Here is an 18,555-nt window from a genome sequence, read left to right as displayed (position 1 = left end):
ATGCCGGTCACTTATTCAATGCACTCTGTGCATTCAATCGAATTCGCGAACGCTGTAAATGCAGCGGGATTTTGAAATGATTACACGAAATTTTCACTTCATAATTTTTTCAATAGTTTTTGTTTTGTGGTATTGAAAAGAAAATGAAATGTTACCTATTTATACAAGTAAATAAAATTGGAGCGTCTGTTTGTATTATTAAAATAACCGCTTTTTACTAAATTTATATGTATGTATGATTGTATACACGTTACATATACTAAAAGAACATTTTTTACAACTTTTGTCTGTCTGTCTGTCTGTGCCGGCTAATTTCTGAAACGGGTGGGCCGACTTTGACAGGGCTTTCACTGGCAGATAGCTGATGTAATAAGGAGTAACTTAGGCTACTTTTATTTTAGAAATTGATTTCAATAGCTCTGCGAACTGAACAATAACTTTTTTGTTAAAATCCACGCGGACGAAGTCGGGGGCACAGCAAATTGTAAAATAAATCCGTTAAGTCAAAATAAATGTCACGTCATCAACAGCCACAAACCAGTGATGTGACCATTGCGCTAACGCGTCCTCAAGAACATAGAAATATAACAAAAAAATAAGAAACATAATAACCTAAAGTAACAGAATAGAAACGCCACAAGATATTTTATTTTTCGTTTGTTATCTCAAGAGATCAAGACCTTTCGTTTGGAAGTCTAGCGTTTGACTGTTTTTTTTTTTAATCTATTTGTTAATTTTCTATTTTTATTTGGGAAACATACAACTATTTAATATTTATTTATTATATTATAACTAGTTTAAAGTTACAATAATTGAAATCAGTAAAGTTTCTATTAAGCTAATAAGACATACAAAATTAATGCTTTGTATAAGTTTATATTTGGATTAAGTGTTTTAACCCTATCTTACAGAAGATCACAGCCTAACTAACCTGTTCCCAAGTAGTGTTGTGTTTCTGTCCTAATTGAGGTAGCCAGAGCGCTTGGTAAGGGTCAGGGGTAGAATCAGCGACGTGTTTGTGATGGTTCTCGTATTGCAGGCTTCAATAGGCTACGGTTACCACCCGCCGTTTGCCGTTTACTTACTTTTACAAAAAAACACTACACACTTTTATAAAAATCTTCTGACTCGAAGTAAAGATATGGTCAATGTTGATAGAATATGAAAAACTCAGAAGAAGATATTGAGACAACAGAAAATTATATCTATATTTCTTATTTTAATATAATATATGCTGCACAAAATTATTTTCAATATTAATCGTTCTCCACTATTTTATAATATTATGTATTCATTTCGTTTAATGGGTTTATAATATTGCCAAAGAAGTACAGATGATTTCGCCAATGTCAAGCGAACACAATCTGTTCGAAGATATAAGAAATCATCATTACAGCTTATACAGTCCACTGCTGGACATAGGCCTCCACAAGTTTACGCCAAAAATAACGTGAACTCATGTGTTTTGCCCATAGTCACCACGCTGGGCAGGCGGGTTGGTGACCGCAGTACTGGCTTTGTCGCACCGAAGACGTTGCTGCCCGTCTTCGGCCTGTGTATTTCAAAGCCAGCAGTTGGATGGTTATCCCGCCATCGGTCGGCTTCTTAAGTTCCAAGGTGGTTGTGGAACCTTGTTATCCCTTAGTCGCCTCTTACGACACCCACGGGAAGAGTGGGGGTGGCTAAATTCTTTGGTGCCGTAGCCACACAGCACAATATATAAGAAAATATAGATATAAGAAATACCAGTACCTAATTTTCTTAAAGCCTAAAACAAAACAAAAAAGTTACAATTACATTATGTACAAATACATTACTACGACGAGCACAAGGGTCCGTTTACAGCTTAATTTTATAACGTCTAATGTATTCACATAGTAGGACTGAACACAGGAATCAACAAACATTCAATATTTACGGGACGAGGGATTTTGTGAGGAAGGACATCGTATAGAGGATAAATAAGTTAGGTACAATTAAAGCGGATATAGGGTGCAGAGACTTCGTCGAAGCCACATTCGCATAGAGAGTGGACGACTGGACGTGAATTTTGGTTAGGTGAAGCTGAAACGTATGTTAAACGTTGATGCCTAAAGTTGTAAGTAAACTTGTTAAAATTGTCTTTTATTGCGTTAATTAGTTGTTAATGTGAATTTAAATTACATTCAAATTAGAAAATATAATTTTCTTTAACGAATTACAAAATAAATTCTATTTCAGTCAATAAATGGAACGGATTGCTATAATTTAAGTCCTAACAACATAATAAGAAAATCTATCCTAAAAATTAATAGTTTTCTAACCGTATATGCGTTATTTAAAAATAGGCATCTGTTAGTTAATTTATATGTGTTCATATAATACACCTAAAAAGTAAGGTTTTCATTAAAAAAAAAAAAACCTGAATACTACTACTATTTCTCAACATGCCTAATATATTTATTTTTTTTAATTTTGGAAATCGGGTAAAAACCTCAAACGTTAACGTGACAACTTCAAAATAAAAAGTTTTAACTTATTGATCACTAAAGATCACTCTTTTTTGAATTTATTAATTGAAATAAACGCCTCAAACTCTATGGCGTCCTTGAGGATTTACTCCTGTTACAAGGGTCCTGAAACACACGCAATACATAAGCACAAACGCTCAATCCACGGTAAGTTTTTGTAAGACCAATACAAATGAATACCATATGTGGGGTTCGAAATCTGTGACGTTTGGGCTAACGCGTCGTAAAATTTATGTATTAATTTTTCATTTCAAATTACCCAAATATTGCTTAGTTATTTTCCACGCCAACCTTAATACGAGTTAAGAATCCTAAACACCCTCGCTATACACGAAAAATTTACTTATCTAAATATAATTCGTCTGAAAATTCCTTGCGAACTTAATCGTCATGTCCGAACCGGTATAAGATAATGAAGTATATGGGAATGTTGAAATTTAAATTGTTAATAAGTAAATATAACAGCGGTCGGATACGGGGATATAAATTCATTTGTACAAATGTTTTAGGTTCGTCATTTTGCAAAGTATTAAAGTTAAATCTATTTTAAATTTAGAGTTTGTTTGGAAACGCTAAACTCGCGATCACCGGTGAATAACCGTGAATTTGGTACGATTTGAACAATTATTTTAAGGTCAAAAAACGTGGTAATTTGGGAGACGATAATAGTAGCTGCGAATTTTTATCAGACAAGTACCTACTGAAATTCAATAATAAAATAAACATCTTATAACATACACACACGGTCGTCTGTTCTATGGTAATCAGCTTAATGCTTGTATTATGGGTAACAGCTGACTGTTATAGCTAAGTATTTATATATATACAAATATTACACCCAACTTCGGGAATCGAACACGCAACCTGCGGAGCAGAAAGCACGGCCATTACATATCTATTGCGCCAACGGGCTAATAATGTAACCAAGAAGCGTATAAAGCTACGTCGGTCATACATCTATGACTTACAAAATGTTATTAAAACGATTACTATTTTGTAAAGTGGTGTAGTAAAAAAAAAGTAAACGAATAATTATGTAGAGGAATAGGCCTACCTACAGGCCGCGAAGGCGGTCTTAGCCTAAGCGCGCACTGGCGGCCTGGCCGCAGCGGACGTATGTACATCGTATCATAGAGCGCGCGGATAGATGTTTTACTCTTTACGGAGTGTTCAAATTATATCGTTATGGGCTATGGCTTGGGAGCGACGCTTGCGGCTGGTCGCGACACTCACGGCCTGCTAGGCAATTCTCTAAGCGACGTGTTGTGGCTGTACTCGTCGCTGTGATCACGGATGTCACAGCCGTCGCATCGTTCGCTGAGTTCAAGGCGTTATTTTTCGTATTCTCTAAGCTCTGTTATCTCGCCGACGATCTCTCGGCTGCGTGAGCGCACGGCTGTTCGCAAGGCTGTTTTTGAGGGATGGGCGGAGCCGTATCTGCACTATCGATATATTTTTGTCTCGTAAATATTGACTATTTCTTTGTGATAACAATTATGTTATAAGCATTTTTGAATACACAGTTGTATTTATGAATCATTTGAGTATATTTGCTTAAAAATAATAGTAAATTGCCGACAAACAGGTAAAAATGTTTCTAGTAAATGTGGTCTTTGCATATTAAATTGACACTTAATAAAAAAGTTAGCTCTACGTCAAATCGAAAAATGACACTTATTAAAATCGACGTCAAATCTAAAATAGAGTTGAGTAAACAAAAACAAACAAAACATGTGAAACACATTAAACTTAGTCATAAGAAATAAAATAAAATAAAATCAAATGTTAGAAAGTCAAGTGCCACACTTGTATACACTTTAAATTGGATATGGGGCCGATTCGAGCGACCCACGAAAACCACTTAAAATATTTTGTGAAACTTGGGAACATGTGCATTAATAATGTGTTCAGTCAATCAGTATTGCCTAAACAAAACGTTATACTGTTGTGCCAACTTGTTGTGCATCGCATAGTAAACATAAAAAATCTAAATTGAACAAGTAAGTATTACTTTACTATCACATATTATGTTTCTCGTACGACGTACCAGTATTTTTTTCTAATGTAAGTTGGTTTACAATCTAAACACTTGCTTGCAGTGGCTCGTAACGCTGGACCGTCCTCAGTACAATTGGAGAAATTGATTGAATTCATGGAAGTGAGATCAGACCTTGCCACTGGACATGCCCGTACAGCGAATGCTAGGACCCGTATGCAAAATGGCTGGACCGAAATAGCTACGGTGTTAAACAGTGTTGGCAACGGGTGCATAAAAGAGTGGAAGCAGTGGGCTAAGGTATGCAACTAATTAATAGTAGTGTTAGTACAAATATATGCATAATGTTTAAGTTTGTTTAGATGTGTAAATGTCAACTTTCTATGTGATTATCTTTTTTGTTTATAGTACTGGAAAGATAAAAAAGCTGCCACAAAAAGGAAGGCAAATATTGCACAGACTGCTATGCAGAGGACAGGTGGTGGGGTCGATGTAGACGTGGTGGAGCTGTCAGATCTGGAGAAAAGAATTCTGACCATTTCTGGTGGTCTGAGTTTTGCTACTGGTGATAGGAATTTAGCAATCAATCCATTTCATGTATGTATATAAGACATGTCTTGATAAACAAAATTTAAGCTTTTACAACAACAGCTTCCATAGTTTATTAATCATAAAAATTTATTGTCAGAATTAATTTGATTTTTATTTTTTGTTTGTAGGAACAAGGAAATGCTGTTCAGCCCCCTCTAGGCACTGAAACTAGCGGTCACTCAGAAAGCATCTTGCGGCAGTTTCATGTGAGAGTAATATTTTTATTGAATTTAAATTAATATCATAAAATTAATATAATATTTATAAAATTAATAATCTAAAATACTAGCAGTGTCTTAAATTATGTTTTTAGAAAATTCCTGATCCACCAGGAATAGTAGGAATAGTATCCATCAGTAATTACCAAAATTTTTACACTTGTAGAAGGTCCTGAATTACTTTAAAAAAAACTTATCACTTCCTCTTATGTAAAATATAAGTCAATAATAATTTTAGATATTTAATTGTCTACTCAATGTATTCGGGTATTAAAAACTGGGTACTTCGGTATTAAAAACTATTGATTAATTTTTAGGACGAAACTGTAGTTGTTGTTGTCGGAGACACAGTAGCAGAAAATCTACAGACACCAACGATTTCTACTCCACCAGATGAGTCTGAAGGTGTACGGATACAGGATGAAGTTGAAATGGTAAATTTATACATGTTTATTAGGCAGAGATTTATAATTATATTTAATATTATATTAATCTATAAATTTAGACAATATTCAACAGTTTTTTCTTATTTATTTATAGGTATCCCCCTCTGAAAGAGACAGAAATGTTGAAGAGGCAGGGGAAATGCCATCAATACCAAGCGATAGTGTCGGTGGCGCGCGAAGGCGCATTTGTTTCGATTCCCCCAGTCAGCGCAGGGGCTCATCCGTGCCTACACCGACACAAAGACCCACTTCTAGCTCGCAACAACGCCGCCGCACAGCAATGACGTCACCTCGCGGAGGGGTATCTGCGGGACGCCGACGTCTTCTGCGACGGTCTCCCCCGTCACAGCGTCGCTCCGAGATGGCAAGCCTTATCCAAAGGTTTATAGCCATCGAAGAGCAACGTGTTGAGGCAGAGCTTACCTCAGCTCGGTCTCAGGAGGCCTTAGCACGGGCGCGGGAAGCCGATGCACAAGGTCCCATCATAATGGCGGCAGCAATAGATCGCCTCGGTGACATTATACGCGACGTCACACAGCAATCACTTAAAGCAATTCTACATTTTAGAGCTCCTGATACCTAGCTCTAACACGTAGAATTAAATTTAAGTGATTTTTGTTTTTTTTTTTTGTTAGTTAATAATACAATTTTATTTTCATATTATTTTTATTTCATTATTTTGATAAAAAAATAATAATAATAGCTATGATTTAATTTTGTACTCTAATATTACAATGTTAAAATTAAATAATTATAAGTAATAATATTTAAATAATAATATATATATAATAAGTAAAGCAGGTTACACTTTTATTTAATGCCTCCCACGCCATAAAATATTTATAAGTTGCTGGCGGGAAGCCCGACCACGTTCTAGGGCGCCTAGAGATGCCGGCTCTATGTGATGACCCTCGCTTTGTAGCACTTCATTTGCGCGAATTTCTTCTTCTTGCAAATTATGTGGCAACTCTAATACTGGTAATCCAGCGCGATTACAAATATTGTGCAAGATACAGCAAGCAATAATGATTTTAGACACCATTTCTGGATCATAGTGTAAAACTCTATGAACCAGAAGACATCTAAATCTGCCCTTTAAAATTCCGATTGTCCTTTCAACACTATTCCTTGCTGTACTATGCAGTGTATTGTAATGCTCCTCTGGAGAACCAGGCTCAGGATTGGCACATGGGGTCATCAAGTAGGATCTCTGCCCATAAGCAGAATCACCTGTGAACAATTAATATTATATTAAATAAATTACCAACTGCCTTTCCACTATTCAATGTCAACTGTAAACAATGTTATTTTTTTCATACCTAACAAATATGCTGTCTCTCCCGCATTGTTTAGTTGCTCCAGGTGATGCTGTATGACAGAATTATTAAAAATGAAGCTGTCGTGTGTAGCCCCTCCAAATGTAGCATCCACATGTAATATGTTTAGATCACAGTCATTTATCTGCAATGCAAACATCATTATATAGTTAATACTAATATTCATTTTTAAACATTAATATATATTATAATATTTATTATTTCTAAATTATGAAATGATCAATACTAGTCTCTATACATAATTATAATATAATATAATCTCTATTCTCATAAGCACAGACCAAACGGAATAATCCATTTTAAAAAAAAAACAGTCGAATTGAGAACCTCCTCCTTTTTTGGAAGTCGGTTAAAAATCAGTTTTCAAGATAAATTAAATATTTTTATTTATAGGTAATGTATTTTTATCTTTTAATAAACCAATGGGTGTTTATATTCTATAGTACAACACTCACAATTAAAACATTTCTAGCATGGTAACCTTTTCTGCAGTAATATCTTTCTTCTTGTGTTTTGGGACGAATCATGGCCACCAAAGTACCATCAACACATCCAATCACACCAGGAATTTTAAATTTCTCAAAAAATCTGCAACAAAAGATAAAGGTCAAACAGAAGTGTCGACAAAGGGGACTTAAATATATTTACTTTAAGTACCTTTGTTTCAGAGTTTCTCTTTCATTACGATTTTGTGGAAATCTTATATACTTTTTAATTATGTCAGGATGATTTAGTGCATTGACAATTGTATTAATAGCTCGGCTGGCAGATGGTTGTGATACATAATTAAAAAATGATTTTCCAACTACATTCTGGTAGCTTCCAGTGGCCAAAAAAGATAGGGTGCATAGAATCTGGAAGAAATAAGATTATTGTCATTTCATATAGTCGTAGATAATAATAGATTAGTAATAGAAAAACAAGGTTTCACTATAAATTATCAATGTTATATAAATACATAGTAATATTTTATATGTATATTACTATACTAATATATAACTATTCGCTTAACTATTGTTATTGGATAACTCTCAATATAATTATGTACATACTTACACTGAGGCTTCTACATAAACCCAGTGTGAACTAGATGTATATTGTAACACAAAAAATAAATAGTAGATACTGCACTGCTTTGTATATTAAACTACAAAGATCAATTAATAAGTAGACAAATAAGGTAGTTCCGGTAGTATCACCTTAGTGTGATGACTGAGCCCACCACGCCGTACTTGTTGGGGCAAAAAAGGCATGAGATCGTCTTCCAATATTTCTATAAGATCCCTGGTGAGCCTGTAGTTGCGTATGTAATCTCTGTCTGATGATATTTTATAAAGATTGCGTATACTGCGACTTTGACGTCTTTTGTGTAAATCGTCTAGCCTTTTAGCTTCTTCTAGAAGGTACAACATACACAATACTCTTGCGGCCCTGTTATCACAAAAAAAATAAGTATAAGTATGTACCTATATTTTTTTAAATTACTGCTTCATGTGTTCTGAGTTCTAAATAGATTTAAAAGAAACATATTATGTAGGTACTAAATACTTACATTTTTATAGAGTAATCCAACTTAAAATATCACTAAAACAAACTAAACACAATATAAATGGACTGAAAATCCTTGGCTACAGCCACGAAATAGTAGCTTTTCGTTTGACACTAAAAGTTGTAAGCGTACGCCGAGGCTGCGGTTGAAATTTGTGGCTGTTTTGCTTGGAGAATACCGATTTCATATTAAGAACATACAAATATTTGTTTTCAAATCACGCCGTCTACAGCCATGCGGCGCTAGTGTCGAACAGCGTAGAAATTAATCTTAGGGAATACCCTTATAGCCCTCGTCGCTGTAACAGCGGCTGTCATCTAGGCTGTAACGATATTTACGCTTAGAGAATTGCACAGCTGGTCGCAATACTGGCCGCTGTGGCCTGGCCGCCAGTGCGCGCTTAGCCTTATTGCTACAGCAATTTCTATCAGTCAACCAATTCAAAATGAAAATCAATAATGACTGTATTCAATTAGGCTTTAAAAGCACTTTTGAATCGTTATTTTGCGAAATTATATTTTTGTATGATAATTTAATTATAAGTACCTAGTTAAAGTGAAGCTACCACCGATTCGGAATGTAGATACAGCGGAGAAGAATCGGAAAAAAAATCCGCTATTACTCTTTAAAAAAATGTGGAAGTAATGTGATTACTTCATTTCCGCATAGCAAATTGCTGTATACAAACATATGTAAAACGTGTGATGTATGAGATGAATATAATTATGTAGTATATGTATGTATGTGTATATGTATGTATTTATTTATATAGTCTTAATAATATATTTAGTTTATGTTTTTTATTTAATTTTTTTATCCTCCTATTCCTGCACTACTTTTCCCCGCGTTCACATAATTTCTCACTGCCATGGGTTAACTCGAAGAGATATGTTGTAGAGAAAAATTTTCCCCTTGCCAACTTCCTATATTATAATGACTATTGTAAAATTACTAAGTGCAATAAAGAATATAATATAATATAATATAAAACGTACATTCATAATAAGTATATAGAAGTGACTGCTAATAACATCATAAACATTAAGATAAATTATTGTTTAAGCATTTTATTCGTCTTCAATTAACTTAAAGGCTACCAATATAAATCTTACTCACAGTAAGGAACTCATAGTAGGGAATAGATCCACCAACCCGCAGTAGGACAGTTCGCTGAATATTAAGTTTCGTATTTTCTCCTTCACGGAAAAAAGGCTTATGCTCAGTTGCGCACACGATTTTAAAGGCTGAATAAAAAACGTGATCAGATGTCACAACGAAACTCTGCTTCAATGAATAATTCGAGAGTCAAAAAGTATATCTTGGTATACTTCGATTTATCCTTAAAATTAATAAATAAACAAGTAATATGATGTTTTATTTATTGTAGCATTTAAAAACATAATTAAAAGTTAATACATTACTTCGTGTAATAAATATTCGTTTTAAAACTCCTGTCATTTATTACGCGAAATTGTTTGAAAGTTTCAGAGGAGTTAATTTCCCACTCGGAATGTGCTCAGTTCAGGTGGTCGTACGATGAGAGATTTAAAAAAAAAACGTTGTATATTTTTATATAACTAGTTTCAAGTACTAGTTTCAAGTACTATTTTCTCTCCATATTAATTTTAAATCCATCCATCTGTGTGATATTTATAAAAATAAAGAAGAGTATATATGTCAGCTACGCAACTGGAGTTTCCCCATACTTACTTCTTAAGAATGGTTACCAAAATATATATAGCATACTAGTTGTGTTCGCGACTTCGTCCGCGTAGAATAGTGACGTGAACATGTAAATGTTCAACGTCATCTAATTAGAATAACTTTTTATAGCATAACTATTTAGATGAGTTGAATGTTCGGCCGAATATTCGTATTCGGTACATTCGGCATATTTTCTCACATTCGTATTCGGCCGAATATTCAGTTCATTTGCCGAATAATTACCGAATAATTAAATAGTAAGGTTAACTAATTACTAAATAAGTGTGGTTTATTGCGAAAGTTGTACATAGTTTTTTGGTAAATGAAAGTAACATTCCTCTTTTACCAATTATTTATTGACGAAATAAAGAAGATGAACTTTAACAATCAATTTAAATAAAATTTTAACCAAATAAACTTCTATTTTTTTTTTTTACATAAAATAGTAAATTAAACTAAATTAAATTTCTATGAAAATAACAATTTTAAGAACACTGCTCTGAGTAATATGTTTTCTTAGAAAATATTTTTTTAGTATATAATATATGTTCATCTTTTTTGTTTCGTCAATAAATAATTGGTAAAAAAGAAATGTTTCTTTCATTCACCAAAAAACTATGTACAACTTTCGCAATAAACCACACGTCTCGGTTGTTATCATATATACCTGATAGTAATCGTAGCTTGTGTTAGGGAAAGTATCTGCCGACCCATAAGTAGAGGAGCGTGAGAGATTAAAACCCTTATTCATAAGAGAAGATGTCTCTCCCCATAATCAGGATGTTTACAAACCCACTGATTTAGTTTTTCAATTCAGTTAAATTCCATCACACATCGCTGGATACTCTCTTAAAACCAAAAAGTTCATTTATAAACAATATTCTATAAGAGATACTCCTCTTATAGAATTTAGTATCTATATAAATTAAATTTTCATACTACAGTATATGAGCAACATAAGCGAAACCGTGAAAGCAAACAATCACAAACCAAGTTTCAGTAAATTTCAACTTACAGATAAAATTGTTGTTAGCTTAATTTCACTCAAAATTTTCAAGTATACCTCGCGATGGGGCGCCAAAATCTCTCTTTTCGGCGAGGTAATGCATTTAAATTAAACAATCTTTTGTTTCCTATCCCCTCACAGCGAAGAATACAATTTGGTTCAATAGAACTTAAGTAATCGCATTCACTCTCTTGATTATATCACTTGTAACGTAAGTTTGTGTATTACATTTGTGTGATATGTGAATGTTCATTTGCCATTCAAATATATATAAATCTCTATGAAAGCAGTATCTACATATACCTACATTAACGATAAAGTTTCAGAGGATATTTGCACAAAAAATTGTGTGTTAGCTCCGACATCCGACTGGAGTTTATTTCTTAACAAAGATTAGTACAATATTTAAAATTAAAATTTTCCCTAAGATGTCAGTCCCAGCGTCATTAAACGTCAGCACCACTGAGCGTCAGCGTCACTTATTTCACCCAATATTTCACCTCTACGTTTTTTAATCATCATTACAGCCTATACAGTCCACTGCTGGACATAGGCCTCCACAAGTTAACGCCAAAAATAACGTGAACTCGTGTGTTTTGCCCTTAGTCACCACGCTGGGCAGGCGGGTTGGTGACCGCAGTACTTACTGGCTTTGTTGCACCGAAGACGCAGCTGCCCGTCTTCGGCCTGTGTATTTCAAAGCCAGCAGTTGGATGGTTATCCCGCCACCGGTCGGCTTTTTAAGTTCCAAGGTGGTAGCGGAACGTTTTTTAATACCACGGTACTTTTATCGTTTGTTGAGTAGTAAACTCAAATAAACAAACAAATGACTGATGATGAATTATGGAGGACATCGAACGGAGCAGAGATCTTTCCGTTAAATTGGGCACTGTTGGCAAAGCAGCCGTGGTCATAGATGATGTGCTCGGACACCCTCATTTCAAGTAGTAGAGCAATGACGCAAGAAAATAACAACTTGATATCTTAAAAATAGCAAATGGATACGCGGGATTCCATTCAAAAGGTAAGTAAGAAGAACGAAAGATGACAATAAAATAAGTTTAGAGCGACCTGTGGCTAATAATTACACTATTTTGGCTTGTTTCCATCTTTTCCTGTTAAAATATAGCTAATGTAAATCAATGAAAACATAGCACTTTTTTCTTCGGTGTAAGAATTGTCAAAAACACTCCCAGAAGTTCTATAAATTTTCATTCAAAATATAAAACAAATTTTTCCATTTTATAGTATATGTATAGGTATAGGCAAATAAAATACAATTAATACGTACTTTAGAAAAGTCAAAAGAGCCCATAAAAAGGAAATGCAAAATATTAAAAAAATATTTTATTTTATAGGTAGTTTCTTCTCACACAAATTTATTGGTGTCCAATATTAATTACGAGTTTGTTAGAGCATGTTACAAATTGACGCCGTACTGATGTCAGTAAATGTGTTATGCTCCAGTTAAGTTGATATTACATCATGCAAGTATGGGGCCGGGTTGTGATGTCACTGTCCCTTACGAGGGTTAAATTTTGGGAAATCCTTAAAGATACTAGTGAAAGAGTACTTATATCAGTGTCTGAGCTTTTATGTATTTTTAGTATACCTTTCATTTTCACAAAGCACACCTGGAAGTTTGAAATGTTTTCTTAGACCTTGGCGTGAGATGTGAAGAATACTTTGTACAACTAAAATAACAATCTTGTTACTTGACCTTATTTTTACGCGAATGTCGAAAAAATAAAGGCGTTGTGCTTTCAGTGTGGTTGGTTTATTTGTTCTGAGATAAGTTTATGTGTCTAGTATCTCTAAAAAATTGTCTGATATATTTTCCATCTCGTTTTTATCATTTTTAATGGGTCATTGTATAATAATGTAGTTGTTATAAATGACATTTTTTTTCTTAATTTTTCGTTTAAAGCGAAATCTGGGCTTTTATAAATATAACGTTCAATTAAAAAAAATCAATTAAATTAGTCATCAGATCTCGATCAAATTTGAATGGGGCAACAAGACAATCATCAGCTTTCGATTAAAACAAGAATCATCAAAATCATTATACCCAGTGAAAAGTTACGCGGTATAATACAATGTTGGTCGACGAAAAAGTTGTCAAGTAAATACACATTATTACATATATGTCGAAAAGTACATGTTAGACCTCAATTAAATTGAAATGGGATCAACAAAATCAACCACAAAATCAAGTTCTGTGGTAACACAGATAAAAAAAAACTTGAATTGAGAACCTGCCCAGCGTGGTGACTATGGGCAAAACACATGAGTCGCGTCATTTTTGGCGTGATCTTGTGGAGGCCTATGTCCAGTAGTGGACTGCGAAAGCCTGATGTGATAGATTGAGAATCTCACGCTTTTGTGAAAGTCGGTTAAAAAGGCAATGACTGTACTAACATAACCAGCCAGCCCAGCCTAAACTAATAGTAGAAGTTTGAAATTTCGAGAGGACGTAGATTTCATATGCTATATAGGTACTTAGAATGCAGAATGCTCCGTATTGGCTGGACACAGAAAGTTTCGAACGTGAGAGTACTCCAGCGCGTCGCCAGTAGCCGGAAGTTACTGCGAATCGTCAAGAAGAGAAAAGCTGAGTATATGGGCCAGGTCTTGAGGCACGAGCGATACCAGCTGTTCCAAATTATAATGATGGGCAAAGTAGAGGGAAGCGACGCGTTGGAAGAAGAAAAAAGTCCTGGTTGCGCAATATCTGCGAATGGATGAAGATAGCCAACGTGGAAGAGCTATTTCGTTTAGCGCGAGACCGCGAAAAATTCGCTGAGCTGACGGCCAACCTCCAGTAGTGGAGAGGCACAAGAAGAAGAAGATAGGTACTTACCTATTCTAAAAAAGAATATTAATATTTCATCCTCTAAAGGGTTGAAACCGGCATACAGAAAGTAGTTGAATTTCACACTATAATGTCCTCTAAAATTTATAATAAATGGAAAACGTTTTACACTGTGTCACAAATTCGCAATCTCAACTTCATTAAAACCTAGCGAGTGACCTTCCAAATAGGGTACATCATAAAGTAGTAAGGCCTTTCTAAGTAGTATACACTAAGTTTAAACTTAATAAAGTGAGACGTTTATTACTATACAACCTATATAGTGGGATGAAAATGGCGGTGGGTCCGTTCCATTCAGCCGGCCGTCTGTTTCGCCCCCGCTCACCCTATTTCACCCCAATCTACCCCTCGTGTTACGAGCGGTCTTAGTTTGTCATCAACTCTCGCTGCGGGTGCACGCCCTCCGTTAGAATAATTTCTCGCGATCTTTTTCAAAAGTGCAATAATATTACGAATTTGTAGACTTGTTTTAGTGTTGATTTTTTTTGTTTTAACTAGTAATGTAGTGTTTTGTTTTATGTTTTTGTGACGTTCTATTATTATTGGATTTATTTAGGAAGTGATGTGTTTTTGACCGCATTTAGCAACTTACGTAAGTATTTACTGCATTGCGATGATTTTTAAATTTGTTTTATGATAGCTAAAATATATTATGACTTGATCCTTTCAGTCTTTTGATCGTGTTTGTTTATGTGATTTTCGTAGAAACGTGTCTACCAGTATTTACAATTTGTTATCAAGTATCGTTCGATGGTTTTAATCTTAAACTCTATCTAGAGCAGCATTTTTCAATTGACTATTTATTTATTTATTTACAGAAGAAAAAAAGATACAATTAATAATAATAATTTACTAATAACTTGATAGCTTTTCAACTTTTATATTGCAGTTACTTTTTTATATAATTTTACTAAAATTAAAATTTGTTTATTTTTTATGTTAAAATTTTATTATTTATTCACATAGATTCATTACTTATAATTTTGTCAAAATAGGATAATTGTTTTCTCCAAAGTTAACCCGACAAGAAATTTTTTTCGTGTTCGACTCCTGATCGGGTCCAGACAAATCTTCTGCATTACATACCTTGCCTGATCTAAATCGAGTATGCCCAGTCCGGTCCTATTAAAAAACATGAATGTCATGAAATGAAAAAATGAAGTCTTGAAAAAATTGTTTAATTAAAAAACTTCGTTATTTAACATGACAACGTCATAACAAACATCTCCTTGGACGCATAGGTCAATTGAGTGGAAGAGAGATTGATGCGGCACAAGCGTACAATGAGTGTAACGGGACAATGAGCATAACGCTACAATGAGCGTAACGCTACAATTAGCGCAACGCTACAATGAGTCGTTCTTTTTCGTGCATGCAGCCGGCGTTCATCGATTTATTAAAAAATAATTATGAATTGATATTATAAATATGTTACTTAACATATTATTTATATTTATTTCCATTTATTTTTATATTATAAATTATTATTATTAAATAAATATTATAATTAACTACTTAATATTTATTAATTTTTTTTATTTGCTTGGTAAAATATTTTACACAGCAAAAAATAAAAAGATTTTTAAAAAGTAAATAAAATAAAAGCGATAAGTTATTTTTATTTAACTTAATTAGATGATTGTTTTTTGATCCTGGCTACCCTGTAGCCATCCCAATCTTTAGCATTATTCAATACTGAAGACAATGCTTGATGCAATTTACTATCGGGAATAATTTCTTGGTTATTTTCGAATTTCTGTCTTATTGCAGCTAAAATAAAAAAAATTCAATTAATTATGTACGTAATTAAATAAGTAATAATAAAAAAATAATACATAATTATAATTAGGAAAAAAATAATTAGGTATCAATGATCCTGCACTATATAATTATTAACATACTTTTTATAGAAGTGAAAAAAGTTGTATCTTTGAAAACTTTTTTTTTTGAAGTTGTTTTAACTGCTACATATGACAGTGCTACATCTCTTGATATATAAGCACGAATAATATTGCCCATATTACGGGTAATAGTATGTTTTCCATTCAGAGAAAAGTATAAGCGTTTATTCTGGAACAGAAAAATCTATATATTAATACATGATGCAAAAAGTTTGTACCTTTTTTACGAAAATTGCGAGAATGGAGACATATGTAATTTCGTTCACTTATAGTTTATATAGACGTCGCGTTGGCGGAACGGTCAAAGCCATGGATTGTGCCTGTTGCGCTGGTGGTTGCGGGTTCGATCCCCGCACATGACAAACATTTGTATTGGCCACACAGGTGGTTGCCGTGGTCTGCTTTGAGCACGTTAAGCCTAACATTTGTATTGGCCACACAGGTGTCTGCGTGGCTTCTTTGAGCACGTTAAGCCGTCGGTCCCGGTTGTTATCATGTACACCTGATAGCGATCGTTACTCATAGTAAGGAATATATCCGCCAACCTGCATTGGAGCAGCGTGGTGGATTAAGCTCTGATTCTTCTCCTACATAGGAAAAGAGGCCTATGCCCAGTAGAGGAATATTACAGGCTAAAGCGAATAGTTTATATAGAGGAGTGCAGAATGCTAATATTTCTTTTGAATTATGCACTATACCCTTTTGTTGATTATCAGTCTGTAGTAAAAGTGAAAAATTAAAAAGAAGGTTCTTTATTTTCATTACTTTTTGGTTTTCTTTAATTAAAAATTTTAATTATGTTCGAATTTCGACCTCTGGGTGACCACTAGTTATTATAATTATATAATTATTATTATGAGCATTTTATCAAATATTATATTTTCAATATTGTCACAGAGCAACTACTTATATTAGATCTTTGATATATTTACATATAAGAATATAGCTTTTTTATCCGCCAACCCACATTAGAGCAGCGTGGTGGATTAAGCTCTGATCCTTCTCCTACACGGGGAAAGAAGCCTATGCCCAGTAGTGGGATATTACAGGCTGAAACATTATATATTTTATTAAAAACTTACAATTTTATTTTTATATATTTCGTCTTTCAACTTTTCATTGAATTTATCAAACTCTTCAATTGTTGATAGCGGAAATACAAATTCTTTGCCCACGTGATTTCCTTCAGGATGTGTTAATAGTCTGGAATCTCGTTGCGTATTGTAATTTTTTCTTATTTCAGACAGGATTTGGGCAACATCAGTAGATATGCTTAAGATCTGGCCTTTTAAATTCGTTAATTCTTTTAATAGACTGTTATAATGTTTGATACATGCAAACAAAGAATCTGTTGAAAATATATATTAATACAATTATTTAAATACCAAAATTCGTAACTGAATAATATTATAAGGATTACATATTATAAGTTATCCGTATTATGACCTTAGTTAATAATTATATTTATTATAGATATCCTAATGATCAAAAAAAAAATTTTTTTTCTTACCATTGGATACACTATTTTTTGTTGATGATAATCTAGCTGCTAATATATTCATTTCGGCATCTATTTCTGATATATTATGATGATGATGTTGAAATGGATTAATATCAGCAATTGTCGCTAACGTACTGTCTGTACTGTTTTCGTGTGCTATTTCCATATGCATATTTACGTTCCTCAAATTTGAGTTGATTTTTCTTATTTTTCTACTTTTAGTTGATGGTGATGGTGGTGATGATGATGATGATGATGATGACAAAGGTGATGATGGTGGTGTAGATGGTGAACTATTTTTTTTCTTTTTTTGTGAGCCACCAATGTAGTTAGTACTGACATTAATTAGTTGTTTCTTAGTTTCATTATTTATTTTCATAGGATTATATAATGATGATGGTGGTGATGAAGATGACAAAGAAGCTATTGATGTTGACGATGAGTTGAGACTATTTTTTTTTAGGCTCGTAAGTTTCTTCACTATTTTTTGACTTTTTAATTTCTTAGATTCTATTGGAATTAAAAAAAAATTAATATTTGAAATAAAATGACAGTAGCATAACTTAATTAATTGTATAAATATTAACGATTAAAAATAAATTTATACCAACTAATATCCCTTCTCAAAAACTTTCATTAGTAAAAAATTTATTAGAGAGTAGCTGACCCGGCAAATGTTGTTTTGCCGCTAAACGCTATTAAAATAGGGGTTGGTGATAGAAGGGTGAAAATTTTGTGTTGTATGTATTTTTTATTGCCAAACCATAATAAAATAAAATAAAATTTGCCAAAAAATGAAAGAAAAATATTTTGGGGTGGGACCACCCTTATAAATTGGAGGTTTAAAAAATAGATGTTAGCCGATCCTCAGGTTTACCCGATATGCACATAAAATTTTATAAAAATCTGTCCAGCCGTTTCGGA

At 33.5% G+C, this 18,555-nt stretch overlaps 3 protein-coding genes across 3 annotated transcripts; 1 reads left to right on the top strand and 2 right to left on the bottom strand.

Annotated features, from left to right (window-relative positions):
• Window positions 1-4,383: 4,383 nt before the first annotated feature.
• Window positions 4,384-5,115, top strand: LOC123658632. The gene is made up of 2 exons (XM_045593997.1): window positions 4,384-4,806; window positions 4,915-5,115. Exons 1-2 carry the CDS (start codon window positions 4,663-4,665, stop codon window positions 5,113-5,115), a joined length of 345 nt encoding a protein of 114 aa, XP_045449953.1. The 5' UTR covers window positions 4,384-4,662.
• Window positions 5,116-6,575: 1,460 nt separating this feature from the next.
• On the bottom strand, window positions 6,576-8,510 carry LOC123658631 (putative nuclease HARBI1). Its single transcript, XM_045593996.1, has 5 exons — window positions 8,298-8,510; window positions 7,756-7,952; window positions 7,554-7,686; window positions 7,081-7,222; window positions 6,576-6,991 (listed from the first exon to the last, which is right to left on the bottom strand). The coding sequence occupies exons 1-5, from the start codon at window positions 8,508-8,510 to the stop codon at window positions 6,576-6,578; spliced, it is 1,101 nt and encodes a 366-aa protein (XP_045449952.1).
• Window positions 8,511-15,830: 7,320 nt separating this feature from the next.
• Window positions 15,831-17,761, bottom strand: LOC123658311. Its single transcript, XM_045593749.1, has 4 exons — window positions 17,641-17,761; window positions 17,213-17,478; window positions 16,131-16,299; window positions 15,831-15,999 (listed from the first exon to the last, which is right to left on the bottom strand). The coding sequence occupies exons 1-4, from the start codon at window positions 17,690-17,692 to the stop codon at window positions 15,857-15,859; spliced, it is 630 nt and encodes a 209-aa protein (XP_045449705.1). The 5' UTR covers window positions 17,693-17,761; the 3' UTR covers window positions 15,831-15,856.
• Between the last annotated feature and the right edge of the window lie 794 nt (window positions 17,762-18,555).

Source organism: Melitaea cinxia, chromosome 12, assembly GCF_905220565.1.
Source record: "Melitaea cinxia chromosome 12, ilMelCinx1.1, whole genome shotgun sequence".
NCBI lineage: Eukaryota > Metazoa > Arthropoda > Insecta > Lepidoptera > Nymphalidae > Melitaea > Melitaea cinxia.
Note: the sequence above shows the minus strand (reverse complement) of the source record. Positions and strands in the feature narration are given on the sequence as shown.